At 34.5% G+C, this 17,901-nt stretch overlaps 1 protein-coding gene across 3 annotated transcripts in view; it reads left to right on the top strand.

Moving 5' to 3' along the window:
• SLC39A10 (solute carrier family 39 member 10) overlaps window positions 1–17,901 on the top strand; it is a 109,808-nt gene that overhangs the window by 74,540 nt on the left and 17,367 nt on the right. For all 3 annotated transcript variants that reach the window (XM_039248958.1, XM_039248956.1, XM_039248957.1), the window contains exons 4-7: window positions 9,071–9,240; window positions 11,224–11,412; window positions 15,226–15,346; window positions 16,575–16,943. In XM_039248958.1, the coding sequence (XP_039104889.1) occupies window positions 9,071–9,240; window positions 11,224–11,412; window positions 15,226–15,346; window positions 16,575–16,943 (849 nt within the window). The remainder of the gene's footprint in view (window positions 1–9,070; window positions 9,241–11,223; window positions 11,413–15,225; window positions 15,347–16,574; window positions 16,944–17,901) is intronic.

Raw genomic sequence — 17,901 nt, 5'->3', positions numbered from 1 at the left:
ACACTTGGAGTTTTGGCTACACATGCAGAGGCAAGGATTTGTCCCCTAACCCCACCATGTTCAAGGGTCATTTGTGTATCAGTCAGCCTAGTGTCCTTTGATAATACAGTCTTAGAATGAGCAGAATTCTCATGAACTTCATGAAGGCAGCCCTGGTTGAAATGCCAAAGATGGAGTGGGACTGTTGCATGGTAATGAAAGAGACTAATTATTAATATGTGTGAATATGGGCCAAAAATGAAGTTCTGACAAGATAAAAGGTGGAAAAGGCAGGATTTAAAATTTTTTCACAGCACAGGAGTATGGTAGACATGTTTAAGAATATCACATTCCATATACATATATATATAAGAGTTTTATTTGGGATATAGATATTCCTTAAAGCTTGAAAGAGTTCAAGTGAAAGGGTATGCTGTCAATAGATAACAAAGTAAGTCTCGTAGGTCCTACCTATTGTAATTTCTTTGCAATAGGGAAATGGCTTTATAATAGATAAATTAATCGTTATAGCCTGTATTTATTGGAACCTTACCATGTACTGTTGTAAATAGTTTTACAAGGATATTTAATTTGTTAAACCCATGAGATGGGAATTCTTATTTACTTCTGTTTGCTGAGGAAAGGAGGCTTTGAGAAATTAAGTAACTTGCCCAAAGTCACATAGCTGCCAGGTAGCAGAGGATATGTGTGATATGAACTAGAGTATTCTCCATCTAGAGCCTATAACTGTAACTGCTATGCCTCTCTCCACTGCTTCTGCTAAAAAGGTTCTAAAGTCTGCTTTGCTAGTAGAAGTGTGACAGAGATACAGAGAATTATATTTAGTTATATTTGGTAGTGTTTTGAGAGAGAATGCAGATAGAAGAAAGCAGTAGAGGTAAGTATTGGTATAAGTTAAGTATTGCTGTAAGTATCAATTAGTAAAACCAAAACAAAACTAAAACACCCAGGAATAATCATCTTGTTACGTAGAACCAATTCAGTAAGGTGTAGAAAGTTAGTCCACTGAATAGCTTTGAATTCTGGTCTTTGGACAGATAAAATAGGTTCCTTTTGCTGGCTTCATGTTTGGTGACCTTTGCAGATGAGCAGACACCTTGAGAACCAGTCTCTCTCAGGTGCTTGTAAATTCTCACTGAGGTGGGAGGAAAGGAGAAGCTCGGCCCGAGATTATTTGACTTACATTAAATATAAAGCACATTAGGGGCGCCTGGGTGGCTTAGTCGGTTAAGCGTCCGACTTTCGCTTGGGTCATGATCTCTCGGTTTGTGGGTTCGAGCCCCGCGTCGGGCTCTGTGCTGACTGCCAGCTCAGAACCTGGAGCCTGTTTCAGTCTGTGACACCCTCTCTCTCTGACCCTCCCCTGCTCACGCTGTCTCTCTCTCTCTCTCTCTCCTAGAAATAAATAAAAATATTAAAAAAAAAAAAATAAAGCACATTGTTCTTTACATGGAAAAACAGAGACTGACAAAATTGTCACATCTAGAGTTAAAACTCATAGCCTCTTTATTTTTAAGGCTTCTAAGAAACTCTAGTTGTTATTATATCAACTGTGGATTATGACAGATTTTTCTGTTACAATATTGACATAATGTGTATATTTTAACAAAGGTGTTGACAGATGCTTGACCATCATAATATTGAAAATTACAGTTTATTCAATCTAAAAAGCCTTTGAGGAAATGATACTAGCTTTGAAAGCAGATACATAACTAATAGTGAATATTGATTAGCTGTTTGTGAGTGGTTATTAGCACTGTCAGAAATGAAGCTAGAATTAACTATGTCCTGATAGATGTTAATAATTGTTAGAGAGAATGCCCTGCTAGTAATTATTTTTAATGACTGCTGCACCATTAAGAAAGGTTAACTTGTTCTATATAAATCTCCCATAGTGACACAGCTACTACCTCATTACTGTTCAAAGACTGCTGTAAAAGTATGCCATATACTGTGTATGGTAGAAATCGTTTGTTTCACAAGATTGGCTCATTTAGTCATAGAGTTGACCCTAGCTTAATTACCAAGGGGGGTTGTGAATAGGCCGCTAAGCATTTTCTGCCAATTAAAATGCTGAAACAGTGTAGAAAACTGCCATCTTGCACATGCTTTGAACCGAGTTAATTAGAAAGTTTCCACAGATGAGCGCTTCTTTTTAAAAGAATGCATTTTCTCTCTAGATAATGAGAAAGGGAGTTGGTGAATAACTAAGCCTGAAGACCTTTAACGTTTTAAGCAACCTAATTTGCAGAATAAGTGAAGCTTGTTTCAGACATTTAACGTTTTTTATTGTGTATGGTATCTTGGGTACAAATAAAGGAAACATTTGCTAGTTGTATTTAATAGTTTGTGTTTCGTTGCTTGGCCTAAGTTTTAGAAAAGATGCCTTTTATTGTTTGTTTTTGTTGTTGTTTTGGGATTTTTATTTTGGTTTGTTGTATATTAAACAAGTTGTGGTTTTAAAAGTACAATAATTTGGTTAGAAATTAGAAAAATTTATTACCCGAATTGCTTTTTTTCTATATGTAGGAAATTATGGTAGCATTTATGTAAGCTTAAATAGAAGTGTCGTTAATTCTAAAAATAAATGTTTATAAATAACAGAAAATATTTCAAGTACAATAAAATCAAAACAATCCAACTTCTCATAGGTCAAAAGGATTGTAATTGTCCTCCAAGAAGACTTACAAGTTGTGAAGAGACTATTAAAATTGTAGTGCTGGAAAGCTAAAATTACTTTTTAAAAACTTAAAAATAAATCAGTATAAGAAAACTTGTATCTGTAATAACATGTGAGAGATAGTAGAGCTGTTCTGCTAATGAAATAGGTATAATGGAATACTTGCTATCTGTAGAAAATACCCCAAAATTTTCTAATTTATATGAAATGGGAAATATAGCTTCATAGCCCTTATTTCTTAGCACTGGCAAAAATAAGTGATAATTTATGTTAGATGGGACATAAATATTTTAACCTTACTCTCATATATATTTTTAGGTGACATTGAAATAAATAGAAATATATTCTGATGATTTTATGTAATGTTTGTTTTGTAGTAAATTTTTGTCCCTCCCCAATCCTAATTGGTTCAAATTTTGAAAGATTGTTTGCCATTTGAATTAATAGAATTGGTATTTCTTCTTACTTTCATGTTTAGATTTATTTTTCTTATAGATCCTCCTTTATGTGAAGCCACCTCTGCGAAGTAAATACATAACTAATAAATCACTTGGGCAAGAATTCTCTGAAAATACTGTAGTTTAATGGAGAAAACAGTGGATTAACAGAGGACTTTTGGTTTAGGTTTTACTTTGCCACTTTAGCTAGCAATTTAATTATTTTTATTATGTTAAAATACATGTAAGAGTTGCTGTTTTAACCATTGAAGTGTACAAATCAGTGGCATTTATTACATTCACAATGTTGTGCAACCATCAAACTATTTTTTTTAACGTTTTATTTTTTAAGTAATTCTCTGCTCCCATCTTGAACTCAGAACCCTGAGATCACGAGTCCCACATTCCACCAACTGAGCTAACCAAGCTATCTATTAAAAAAAAATTTTTTTTTAGTTTATTTGTGAGAGAGCAAGAGCACGCATGAGCAGGGGAGGGGCAGAGAGAGAGGGAAACAGAATTCCAAGCATGCTCCGTGCTGTCAGCACAGAGCCTGATGCAGGGGTTGAACTCATGAACCTGTGAGATCATGACCTGAGCCAAAATCAAGAGTTGATTGCCTAACTGACTGAGGCACACAGGCACACTAAAAAATTTTTTATCATCCCAAATAGAAACTGTGTACCCATTAAGCAACAAATCTTCATTTCCTCTTAATCCCATCCTTTGGTAACTTCTCGTCTTTTTTTTTCGGAATTTAACTATTCTCTTCTAGATAGTTCATATAAGTAGAATCATACCATAGTTATCTTCTGGGTCTGATGTATTTCACTCTGCATAGTTTTCAAGGTTCATCCATCTTGTAGCATATATAGGAACTTTATTTCTTTTTATGGTTGAGTAATTTTCCATTGCATGTAAATACCACATTTATTAATCCATTCATGCATTGATGGATACTTGGTTTTTTCCACCTTTTAGCTACTGTGAGTAACACTGTAATGAACACAGGCCTAAAAGTAGGCCTTTTAATTGTTTGGGGGGTATACATGTAGGAGTGGAATTCCTGGGTCGTTAGGTGATTCCATTTAGCTTTTTGAGGAATTACCAAACCTTTTCTACAGTGGCTGTGCCATTTTACATTCCCATCAGCAGTGTATATCCAACATGTGTTTTTCTTTCTTTCTTTTTTTAAAAATAGCCATTCTAGTAGGTGTAAACTCACATTATTTAACATCTCTGTGCCTCAGTATGTAAATCTGTAAAGTAGAATGACTAGTCTGCATTAGCATCTTCCAAATCATGCTTTGTAGGATCCTGGTTCATTGAGATATACTAATAGATTCCATAATCAAGTGAGTTATAAAAATGCTGCATATTGTATTCCCCTTACAGAGATTCATATTGCTTATTAAACGGATAGAGGCTCTGGGGGAACTTGTTTAACCACGTATTACCAGATCTTTCTGATTATTAAATTCTCCCCTCCCTCCCCTTGGGAATACTCCTGAGAATTAGATGAGCACAGTTTGAGGAATACTAGTGTAGATTATTAAAGTCCTTTCTAGCTATATGGTATGAAGATAGCAATTGCAGTGCCAGTTCAGGTAGCTCATTGATAAGCAAGGTGTTGGAAAAATTATATTTTTAAAGTGGCAGAATAATTGGCATCTTTAAAAATATTTTTTATAATTTCCAACTCTGTTAATACAGGCAATGTATATATGGAGGAATAATTATAATAGTCCCAGATGTGCTCTGTGTTCTTGTGCAAAATGTGTTATTGGAAGGTATAGGATCCTTTTTAGTCCTGGAATTTATTTTTTTAAATCAATTAAAAAACTTTTGAAGGTAGCATGCATATTAAACATAGCCTCTAGTTGGAAAAATGAGAAAACTCTTTAATATCAGAAAAGTTATATAAGGTGCTCAGAGTTATACAGATTATTTAACTTTAAGAGATTAGTCTTTTCTGATTCTTGGCTTTTGTTGTTGGTCAATAACCAATTTATTGATGATCATTTGACCCAAGTGACCAGAAAACCAAAAGCATTTGTATTATTTTTTAAAGTGTATGTGTGCATGTGTGTATGTGTGTGTATATTAACTTCTTTTGGAGGGGCCACTGGCCAAGCTTAATGTGATGCCATTTCCCTGACTCCCAAGTGGCATCATTCACATTTTAAGTAAATGGCATTCACTTAAAGATAGAACCAGGATGGGAACCCTGAAGTTGGGCAGTGCTGATACTGGATTGACTTATGTAAGTCTTTCTCCCTTGTGGGGTTATGTTTTCTTGTATTTTCTGAGTTTTAGATGTCAGATACCAGAAATACTAATGATTTTCTGATCATAATAATTGGCTTGTGTCTTTCAAGTATTTCTTAGTTCACAGATTTGCTTTCTCAGGTAGATGAGAAAGATGATTTCAGAGCTGATATGTAAGAAATTATATATGTGAATTCATACACCCTTTCACACTCAGACCCTCCCCCAACTATTTGTGTAAGCACTTGGCTAATTTAATGTGTCAATCTGTCCATGATTGGACCTGGGGTACAATATATTTAGCTCATCTGTCATATGGCACATTGATTTTTCACTGAATTGAATTTCGGTTGACTTGTTTGTTAACTTGGTTTTTAGCTAATAAACCAAAAGCCATTTGAAACTGTAAGTCATCTCAGAGCATTGCAAAATGTTTATAGTTTCATAGACTCTTTCTTGGACTTTTCTTCACATTCCAGAACACCTTTAGCCACGAGTTAATATGGGAAATTTAGAAAGGAAATATTTGCTTAGAATAATGTTCATTTTCAGATATAATTTTTGTGATTAGGAAATAGAATCACATTTTCTCTCAACTCTCTTTGATGATTAGATTTTTATAAATATGCTTGTAAGAATATATGATGGTTTAATAAAATCTTAAATTCTTTTTTTTAAGTTTGTTTATTTTGAGAGAAAGATAAGTGTACATGCATGGGTGGGGCAAAGAGAGAGAATCCCAAGAAGGCTGTGCAGTCAGTGTGGGGCCCAGTGTGAGGCTTGAACTTCCAAACCTTGAGATGGTGACCTGAGCTGAAATCAGGAGTCAGACTCTTAACTGCACCACCCAGGCTCCCCTAGGGTGCCCTAGGGTCTTAAATTCTATAATCTAATAAGCTCAAAATTTAAAATATACTCTAATGCTAATATTTTATTAGTTTGTTAAATTATTTTCTATAAATTGTTAATCATCTCAAATGTCTATTGTATTAAATTAATGGTATGCCCTTTATAATAAATTTAGAAATTTAATTTCTATTGCAGATATCCTTAAGGGCAAATTCAAGGTTGAATGAATGTATACAATTTCACATTGTAGAATATAATAGTACCCTAGAAAAAAAAGGAAAGATTGGGTTAAATAAGAGTTACCCAACTAGATTTTGGTAAATGTTTAGGATCTAACTTAGCATCTTAATCTGGTTATATGAATTTTCTTGGACATTGGGACATAGGAATAAAATAAACACTTCTCTTGGACAGCTTTGGTACTCAATTCCAGTGCATTTTTGACCAAAATAATTCTGATTAATACAGATTTTTAATAATTATAAGAAGTTATCAAATTCGCTTACTCTTTATACTATATGTGGATCTCATTTATAGCTTTGGCTATCCCTGTCCACATATATTAATGAGGATATACAGAGTATTTTGGAGTATGAATTACTGGCACTTTAGGTCATTTTTAGTACTGTTTTTCTTTAAGTTCTTAATTGAAGTTGCTTTTATATTGATTGATTTGAGATAAAGTGCTTCTAAATTGAATTACTGCCAAAGTAAGAAAAAACATATTTGGTAAGGGAGAGTTGTATATTAATGTAGGAGACATATTATCTTCAGGTTAATGTAATTGTTTCCAGCCTCAATTTGTCCCATTTAGTTAATACAAGTATCTTCTGTCCAGTGTTTCCCCATTAGCATGGTTGGAGCTACAGAGCTGTGGTATTTTGACACTCCTTTGTTGGTTTAGTTGGTCAATAACTTCTTTTGGCTCCCTGAATTTATGTAGACCTCTGGCTACTTTGCTCCAACCTATCGCCTCAGGCTCTCCCACTGACTTTATTGTTCCTGCCTGTGCTTGGGTCACAGAGACAGACTAACTTGGTCATTATTAGTAAGTTAACTTTTAAACCTTATTTGACCTTATATTTTTCTTTCTAGAATAGACTTTTTGACCTTAGTTCCTTGTGCCTTATTGTCCCAACCATAGTTTGGGGAATCCACGTCTTATCTTTTCACTGATAATGTTGCCTTCATAATGAATCTTTTCCCTTCGCCTTCCTTCCTTGCTCCCAAGTCTTCACAAGGATTAAAGCCGTTAAATGCAAATTCTGGCTGTGTGTTACCATCTTCTTTTGGCGTTTTAGATTACCCATGTTTATATCAGAAATTATATAGAATAAGCCACAGAACTTCCATTAATGGTAGATGACCTATTGTTTTGATCCTGTGACTAAAATGTACAATGGATAAACACAATTGTATTGATAAATCTCAGCATTTAGTGGGTCAATTAAAGATTCATTTCTTTACCTCTCGTTATTTCTTTGTCTTTGAAAAATTTTTTACCTTGTTGAAGAAATGCATTTTCCTTTGTTCCCTTATTATAACATTTAACATACAATTTCTCATCAGATTATAGTCCCTTAGTGTTTGATGAGAAAAAACATTTTAGATGAAATTTATAAAATTATCATTATTCAGTGAAATTTTCTATAGATAAAATTAAACAGAACTTTTAAACCAAAACTTTCTATTTCATTTTAGGCCACTAATAGAAAATAATCTCCCTTTTTAAATGAAAATGCCCCATTCCCTGAACCACTGGCACTTATTTCTGGTATCTAATCTGCGTATCAATAGCCTAGAAAACGAAATGTGCACATAATTCTCTTTTTCCATCACACTTCTGTTTTTTCACAAATTCTGTTGTGAAAACATTTCTCTTCTGTTCTGATTCAATTAAGGTTATATAGTGAGGACCCCTTGGGTGGCTCTGTCGAATAAGCATCTGACCTTCTGGTTTGTGTGTTCAAGCCCCGCATTGGACTCCTCACTGACAGTGTGGAGCCTGCCTGGGATTCTCTCTCTCCCTCTAAGAGAATCTCCCTCTCTCTGGACCTCTCCCCTTGTTTGTGCGTGCTCTCTCTCTCTCTCTCTCTCTCTCTTAAAATAAACTTTGAAAAACAAAACCCCCCAAAATTTTGTAGTATAATTTTTACAAAGTAGAAAATGATACAGAAGGACAAATTGGAGGAAAGGGAGTTTGGAATTGCTTATGGAGTGTAAAGATAGTATCAAGGAGACAAGACTGAATTATCCTTTGTGAAAATAAGAAATGAAATGCAAAAGTGGTACCAGTAATAAGGCTCTTTTTTTTTTTTCTTTTAAAAATCTCTTGTGTATATATTTCCATTTTGTAGTGGTATGTTAAGTATCTTAAACTTTGTATTGAAAGATTTATAAAGATAAGAGAACACTAGATACTAGGCTTCCTCTAATGCTTACGGGAGAGTTTTATAATTGTACTCTAAATGAACAGTTTTATTGCTATGGCTCTGCCTTTATACATTGGTAAAATTTTATTGACAGTCTATGTATTAAGAATGAATCACAGCCTGAAGTCATTTTAAATCCCTCTTTCTAATAAGACAGGCTACTGCAGGTACTATTTATAACTTGGTCTGAACTTCTTAATTCTTTTTTAAAGTATTCAAGTGGGTTATGTGGTTATTTGTTTTGTTATTAAACACAGCAGTGCCAAAATGTAAAACCTCTAAAAAGCAGAGTCAGGGTAAGGTAATCTGTCTTCTATGACTCATTTATCTTAAGTTTATTGTTCTTTTGAGCGTTTTGGTTTATATTGTCATATTAATGTTGACTATTAATTTCTTTCCTACAGCATGGATTTGTGGGATCATTTCTATCACTGTCATTAGCCTGCTTTCCTTGCTAGGCGTGATCTTGGTTCCCATCATTAACCAAGGATGCTTCAAATTTCTTCTCACATTCCTTGTTGCACTAGCTGTAGGAACAATGAGTGGAGATGCCCTTCTTCATCTACTGCCCCATGTAAGCAATCTTCTTAATCTTTAAAAAAAATACACACAAATAAAAATATTTAAGCTAAAAGGATCCTTCTTTAGCAAGCTGTAGCATACTAATCTAGTATTTGTTTTATTTGCTTGTAGGATGAAGTATTTTTTCCAGGTGCGTAATTTTAATAGCAATATTTTTGAAATGAGTCATTGGGTTCTAAAATAGCAACAAAAATTGGTAACATCGGTATTACTTCTTCCTGCCACAGCCTATACAAACCAAATTACCACAATGTACACTTTAAAGATCTTATAGTTTTATATGTCAGTTTAGCCTCAGTAAAGTTGAAATTTAAAAAAAATGCTCTATTAGTTCTGAAAATGAATACTTAAAAAGATACACCACTCATTGATTTTTCTTTGTATGCTATATCAGGAAAGCCATTAGAAGAAACGTATAAGCAGTCTTGTGACTGTGCTATAGAGCTAGTGTGCCCCTGGCATCTTTATTTGATCAGGAGTAGGCTGACATATTCAGTTAACAATTATAGGCATTTAGCTCTTTACATGTGGGGCCATTTATCTTTTCTCCAGGCATACCACTTACTTTCTTCTATTTCAGGACACTTCTAATAATATCTCATGCCCACACTCTATAAGGTACTGTGCTTATCAACCATTTAAAATCTGTTATCAGTTAGTATTTTATCCAATGTTACTGCTTTTACTTCAAATTATAAAAACACTGGGGCTTTTTCTTTTCCAAATGTAAAATTACAGGTTTGAATATTTTAAAAAAAAATTCTTACCACCTCCTTTGGAGTATTTGGGAAACAGATTTGTATTTTTTAAGTAATCTCTTCACCTGACAGCATGGGGCTCGAACTCACAACCCAGCAATCAAGAGTTGTGCGCTCTACCAACTGAGCCAGCCAGGCACTCCCAGAATTGTTATTTATGTGTTTTGTGTACTTCTCTTCCCCTTCTTCACTCAGAAGAATTGGCTGAGAAGTCCAGATTTGGTGTCTGGAATACTATATGACATTGCCTTAAAAAAATTGATTAATGAATCTTAAACTGTGAATGTGAATTTTTAAAATTTGATTCATTATGTTATTTACTTATTTCCTCCTTTATTTCTACCCCTTGTTTTCTCTTTTTACCATTATCAAGAATAGCCACAAAATTTCAAAACTGGGCCTATTAAGAACAGTTTATTGAAGTGAGAACAATCTTTAAGTGCTATTTAACTTACTTTTTCTTAAGTATTAATTACTTAAAGCTGTTATGTTTTTAAATGGTCTTACCCTCTTTGGTAAGTTTAGAAACCTCTTCTCTTGGCCACTAGCCAATGGAAACAAAATACAGGTAAATGTTATAAGGAAGGAAAATACATAAGACTAGATCTCTAATTTTTAAGATCATTATTGTGAAACTTGTACATTTCACAGGTAAAAATCATTTCTGTATTTTTTGCTAAAGCTTTAAACTGTAGAAAAATAAACACATGTGTGAATATATACTTCTGATGTTCCACAGTATAAGCACAGGTAGCATCTCATCACTTCTTTATAAGAGAAATACATAAAAATATAATCAGTTTAAGAAAAAGTTAGATTACAGGGAGTCACAGGTTGTGACCTGCTGGTGAATTAGTTTGTTTTTACTAACTGTTAAGCATCTGGGTTGTGTTCACTTTGGTTTACAAAGGACCCATTGCTTCCTAATATCGAAATGCTGCTTGATTCTCTCACTGTAGTGTGTATCAGCTCCTATAGCCCTTTGAATTTGCAGTCTTTGTTTTAGAGTTACCATGAAATGTAATACTTTCCTGGCCACTGAATCCAGCAAAGTTAAATAAAGGCTACTTATATTTATGTGAGATAATATTTAGAGAACCACTTACTTTAGAAATCGAAAGGTGTTTTTTCTGTGTGTCCTAGGAGATTATAGTCTCAAAATTTTAAACAGCATCTTTAATTACTTGTTTAGAAGTTTTTGTTATTCTTATCAATAGTCTCAGGGTGGACATGATCACAGTCATCAACATGCACATGGGCATGGACATTCTCATGGACACGAATCTAAGAAGTTTTTGGAAGAATATGATGCTGTATTGAAAGGACTTGTCGCCCTAGGAGGCATTTACTTGTTATTTATCATTGAACACTGCATCAGAATGTTTAAGCACTACAAACAGCAAAGAGTAAGTACTTTGTAATGGTTTCTTCCATTTTCTGAGATATGAAATTCATTTAAAAAAAAACTATTTTTCTGGCCACGTGCTTAATTATAATGTTGGTGTGTGTTCAAGGAAACATTGACTTTGATCTTTGCCATTTTTTGTCATTACATTTGTTATTTGACATCAAGATATAACAACAGTCTTTGTTTCAGTTACTGTGTGTTGGATTTTTTTCTAATAATTAAGATGGAAAAAACTATTGCCCAATTGCTGCTTATTTATCAGAAAACAAAAATGTATAAATAGAAACAAGTCTTGGTTCATTTAGGTCATGTTTTCAAGTATAAGTGGCTTTCATTGTCATGTCTTTCAATGAAAATGTTTTCACACAACACATTTCTTTATCAGAAATGCTAATGTTAGAAGTACTAGAGGTGGGAAGGATTTAGATTCAGGGGCTTTGTAGGAAGAAAATATAATGAAATGAAGAAAATGGTGATGAACCTTTTGGGAGAGGATGCTGGGACTAGAGATTAAATACCCTGCTTGAACATAAAATGTGTTTTATGGCACATTTGTGAGAATAAGAGAAATACCTAGAGTTTTCTCCTAAGTAAGTTCAGGGCCACTATTACTCACCTGATTTACACCTTTCCCTGTTGACAGTGGTTCACATCTGTTTCTGAAGCTTTATCTTGAGTTCTTCTCACTGACATGTTCGTGATACTTAGACTGATTATCTTCAGTATACTATGTTTAAGAAAACAGTAAAGTCTAGAGAACATTTTTAGAAATCTTCATACAAAAAAGAGAAAATTTTTCACATTTTGCTGGTGTACTACAAGTATTTTTTAAAGAAGTAAATCTTTATCCACAAGAACATAGGACAGTCATGATCACAGTATAGATAGAGTCCACTTTTTAACCTTTATGTTATTTTTATGTATATATTTTGTATATTATGTATTTTGTATATATTTCCTTGAGACAAAATATGGTTTAGAATAGAGCTGGAAACTGGGATTCAGAGGGAGTGATTCTAATTCTTGCCCAGCCACAAGATAGCTGTGAAACTATGACTCATTCCTCCTGATTTCTAGTTGCTATCTAAATCCATGGGAAATAAGCCCTACTTTTCATCTGTATTTTCATATCATATTCCAAATAGTGTATTTAATTTTAGTTATCATATTTTATTCAGGGTATTGTCATATTTAATTGCCTTCAAAGGAAGGTTGATCAAGATGATGCGCCATTGAATTATTATCTGAGGAATGATAGAAGGAACTAGGAAAGGATCAAAAGTGAAAGAAAACTAACAGCATTTTGTTTTCAAAGGGTATATGGAAAGGTGGATGTGTGAAAAATGGAATGTTGTAGGAGGAATGCCAAAGTGAGATTGGCTGGAGGGAGATGAGTCAGAAGAGAGGTGATGGGGGCTTGAACTAGAGTCATGAGGAATAGGAAAGAGGTGATTAAGACAACTATTTAAAAAATTTTTAATGTGTATTTTTGAGAGAGAAAGAGAGAGAATCCAAAGCAAGCTCCAGACTCTGAGCTGTCAGCACAGAGCCAGAAGCGGGGCTCAAACCTACAAACCATGAGATCTGACCTGAGCCAAAGTCAAACGCTTTGAATAGAGCCACCCAAATGCTCCAGAACCATTTAAATGAGAGAATCAATAAGATTTGATTGTTGATGACATTCAAGAAATATAAGAATTTTAGAGTCTGAGTACCTAATTTAGAACACAGTTACATATTGTAAAGTATATAAAGAAGTTTTGGAATTCCTGTGAAGCTCAGTTTTCTTCAGTTGTGTGTACCTGCTAACATTGAAGCAGCAAATATTAATATTTAATTGTATGGAACATTAGGGACCACATAATTTATAGATAAATATAAAATGTAGTCTTTCGAGAGAGTTCACAGTAAACAAGTTTTCTGTTTTTTTATAATTTAATCTTGATCTCATTTTGAACTTAAATTGACTGGCAAAATGAAACATGCTTATTTTTGTAAGCTAATGTAGAAGAATAGAGTCCCTAGAACATGGCAGGTCTTTTGAAATTTGAAATTATAAAGGAGTAAACAAACAAGGAATTTGATTAAATAAATCAAAGGAACATCTTTGGTGGAGGGGTACTCTCTATCTAATAGTAAGGAATTTTCAAGGATATCAAAGAGAGGAATCTGTATAGATAGATCAGTGCATCTTCTTCTGTGATGAAGAGGACAGTGAGTAACCAAAGATGAAAAAGCATATGGCATTGTTTTGTAGAAAAGGAATTAGGGATCCTTGAATAGAACAGACGTTTGACCATCTGCGTAGAAGAATCAGTTATTGGCAGGAAGCTTTCAGAGCCATAGATGAAGAAATACCTCCGATGCAGACTGGTTTCAGCAACTTGGGGCTTTGAGGATAATGATTGGCAAGTTTTTAGCAAAGTGGACATTCTGAACCAAAGCACTTAAACCCGACCCCAGCTGGTGTTTGTTTGCATTTTCTTCTTTTCTCTTTGGTACTACTGTTGGCTTTTTCTCCTCCCCCCTTCCCTACTTTTTTCCTGCTACTTTAACTTGGCTGCTGTTTCTTTTCTTTGGTTGTCTCCATATTTCTGTTGAACATTTTGTGTTTCCCCAGTTTCTGTTACTTACTGATGTGAAGCAGAACAATCCACAACTTTAATGGTTTATAACAACAGTTGATTATTTCTCTTAATTCTGTCAGGAAATTAGTCAGGATTTAGCTGAGCAATTCTTTTGCTCCACCTATCCTCAGCGACACTCATGTACTCTGTTCAAACTCAGCTGGTCTGGGTTGGCCTGAACAGGGCAGGGCTAGAAGGCCCACGAATGCATATGTCTGTATCCTGGCGTCCTCCACACGGCCTCTCTTTAGAGTCTAGACTGAGCTTCTTCACAGCGGAGTGGCCAGCTTCCCTGAGCAAAAACGCATAAGGTGTCAGGTTTCGCACTCGTTCCAGAACTGGCCCATCATTTTCTTGCATTCCCTTGGTCAAAGCAAGTCATAAGGGCAGAGGTTATTTGGTCTCATAAATTTACATAGGTTGGAAATAGAACTTTAAGTTGGAAGAGTTGTTAAAGGTAGTTATGTATTGCTAAAAGAAAAAAGACTGTTAAAAGGTAGGAAAATTAAAACCTAAACAATGAAATACAATACTTAGGATTTATTAATAAGTGAGGATAGACTAGATGAGAAAGAAAATTTACCTTTATTGCAAAGCTGTTTAGAGTCAGTTACTGATAGGTCATTTTTTCACACATCACCTCATTTAATCCTAAGAATCTGTCATTTTAATTTTACAAATGAGTATTCTTATTGTTCAGTAAATTTAACTTGCTCAAGTCTCACAGAAATAAACTACAAATTTTGTGATTTTTTAACTCAAATTTGACTCTAGCCATTATGTCACATGTAGGGAAATGGAAGATTGCATTAAACACAGTTAGGTTTTTTGGAACTTCCTATTCCCGTACACTATTAAATAAGACACATATTAAATATATTTCACACATTTCATTTGGTTGCATGTAATATAGTACTGTGTACTGTATGTCTTCTGTACTTAGAAGTAGATGAATTGATCCTTTCAGTTGAGTATTTGAAAAAAAAAAAGCAACAACATAGAAATTTAGTTCAAAATTTTTATCATTAGACCCCTTGATTAATTTCTAAAAATTTTTTCTCACTGTTTTTCCTAAATAATTTATGAATAAAGTGTTACTATTACTTATTCCCATAGATGTTAATAAGTGAATACTGTTGCTAATTGTGACTGCACATTTGATACTAATACCAGATTTTTTTCAGGGAAAACAGAAATGGTTTGTGAAGCAGAGCACAGAAGAATCAACTATTGGAAGGAAGCTTTCAGATCATAAGTTAAATAATACACCAGATGCTGACTGGCTTCAGCTCAAGCCTCTTGCCGGTAGACAACAGTTCTGACTAAAGAGAAATGAAACTTTAAAAATATAAACGTTGTAATACTGCTTCTAACCCGTGCCTGTGTTTGAAATTTCTTGTTTTTGTGGCTTCCCTAATATTAGTTTCTAGCTTTTGTATTTCCTAAAATGTAAGTGTATCTTGTGATTTTGTTAGTGTCTTGTCTATTTCAGCCTTAATTAAACTGGAATGTGGGACTATTTATATCACAGGGCAAGGAACATATTGCACTTTTACTTTACAGGAAAAAAAAATGAAACAAACAAAAAGGCTTTGTAAGCAGTATACCCATGTTATTTTTGGATCTTGGCAATGCAAATCTCTGTGCCCTCCATACGGGATTGATTTCATATGGAAGGGGGAGAGTGGTCTCCCGATTTAAAATCTCTGCTCTCCATTCAGCTTTTCTGTTGCCTGGTAAATGTGATGAGGTAGCTTACAATTTTCTAGGAAACTTACAGTTTTTTAGGCTCATTTTCCCTTTCTGTTTGAACTTGTGTTTCCCCTGAATGTACCAACGATTTTCTGCAGAAAAGGGGCAGATTAAACTCTAACTGGACTCTGCTCCAGAATACAATTTGAGAAGTAGTAGGCTGTTTGACACATAATAAATGCGTTTGAAAATTAGGCGAGAGGCCAACGTCAATTAAAAAAAAGTACTTATCAGATGTTGTTACCATTTATATGTGTTTCTGAACTTGCTTCTAGTAATGATCTGAGTAGCATTTTCAGATAGGTGGTGCCATTGGAGGGTGCCAGTGATTTAAAGCTTGTCTCTGTTTTCTTCAGTGATAACAGAGGATTAGAGAGGGTAAACTTTAAGGTTCCTTCTTCCCCTGAAAAATTATGGGTCCATTTAGTTGCCCTGTAAATGCTGCAGTAACTCCTACCCTTCGGTTTTAGCAGTTGCTCATGACGTGCTCCCTCAGATTCACAGCGTCTCCACACTTGCCAGCTCTTCTCCCCACTTTGCCTGCTGTTGATCTCAGTGTCCCCCTTTTACCTCATCTGGTTCATCTTGTGGGTGCTCAGAATCCCAGTTTGTTTTGTGTGTGTGCGTGCACATGTGCATTTGATTTGCTTTTATACATTTATTTGGGACTTCACTTAAGAAATGTTCATTACGCCGCTGTTCTGCCTGGGTTTAAATGAATGAGCAAAGCAGCATTCATCTACTTGTTGATAAAGTATATCCTTTGCTATTATAAATATAGGAACTGATGACTCGGTCGTTTCTGAAGATCGACTTAATGAAACTGAACTGACAGATTTAGAAGGTCAACAAGAATCCCCTCCTAAAAATTTTCTTTGTGTGGAAGAGGAGAAAATCATGGACCATTCTCACAGTGACGGATTACATACCATTCACGAGCACGACCTCCACGCTGCCACACACAACCACCACGACGACAGTAAGACTGTGCTGAGGAAACACAACCATCAGTGGCACCACAAACATTCTCACCATTCTCATGGGCCCTGTCATTCTGGGTCTGATCTGAAAGAAACCGGTATAGCTAATATAGCCTGGATGGTAATCATGGGGGATGGCATCCACAACTTCAGTGATGGGCTAGCGATTGGTAAGTGGGCTTGAATCTTGGGCTATCATTTAAACTTGAAACTTGGGTTTATTCTTTAAGACCACAATTTCAGTGCTAATATTATAAACTATAATACATAGGGTTAAAATCGTAGGTTAACAAATACAATGTTATATATTACTCTGGTCATTTGACTTTTTCTCCAGAGGCTGTGTCAATGTTTCTAATCAGTTTATTTGGGGCATAGATAGAGGTGTATTTTTACTGGAGTTTTCCTTGAACATGTAAACAAATGTCTATAATATATTACTTTCATAACTCAATTTCAAGGCATAGTCACATGAAAACTACCTTAACATTGTATTTTCAAATACTTTTATATCCCTGAGTGTGTAATTTCAGTCCTGGGTTTAGTAATTTTTTTTATGTCTTTGAAAAGGTGAAGAAAAATTTTACATGTTAAGAATCCATTGTACCACATTCAAATATTAGAATCTTGGCTAGTATAAATTGATATTTCTAGTTTAAGAGATTATTAAATGTGATTAATTCATGATTTTCTTTTCCAGACTTCACTCAAAAGTAGGCTTTGGTTTCTTTAAGAAAGGGGAGTCCAAATTTTTGAATCTGTAGTAGCTGTCAATGTTAAAAATAAAGAATTTTACTAAAGGAATCAAATGCATTTATATCTCTGATCCCAGTAGTAATACTTTGGAGAATTTATGCTCTAAACCCAGAAAAGTTCAGACAAGAATGTAGCCATTTCAGCATCTATAAATATTTATATGAGAGAGCGCAAATACAATCGTAGACTTTTAGGACTTGAAATTTAGCATCAGACTTCCATTCAGAGACTGAAATGCTGGAAACCACTACTCCGGAGCTTTTAGTGAGCTCTGGAAGGCTCACCTGGTGGAAAATTTAATTCCATACAGAATATTTCTTTCACTGAGTAGTGCTTTCTCTGGTTGTCATACCCCTATTGTACCTCACTACA

Source organism: Hyaena hyaena, unplaced genomic scaffold, assembly GCF_003009895.1.
Source record: "Hyaena hyaena isolate Hyena2069 unplaced genomic scaffold, ASM300989v1 scaffold_325, whole genome shotgun sequence".
NCBI lineage: Eukaryota > Metazoa > Chordata > Mammalia > Carnivora > Hyaenidae > Hyaena > Hyaena hyaena.
Note: the sequence above shows the minus strand (reverse complement) of the source record. Positions and strands in the feature narration are given on the sequence as shown.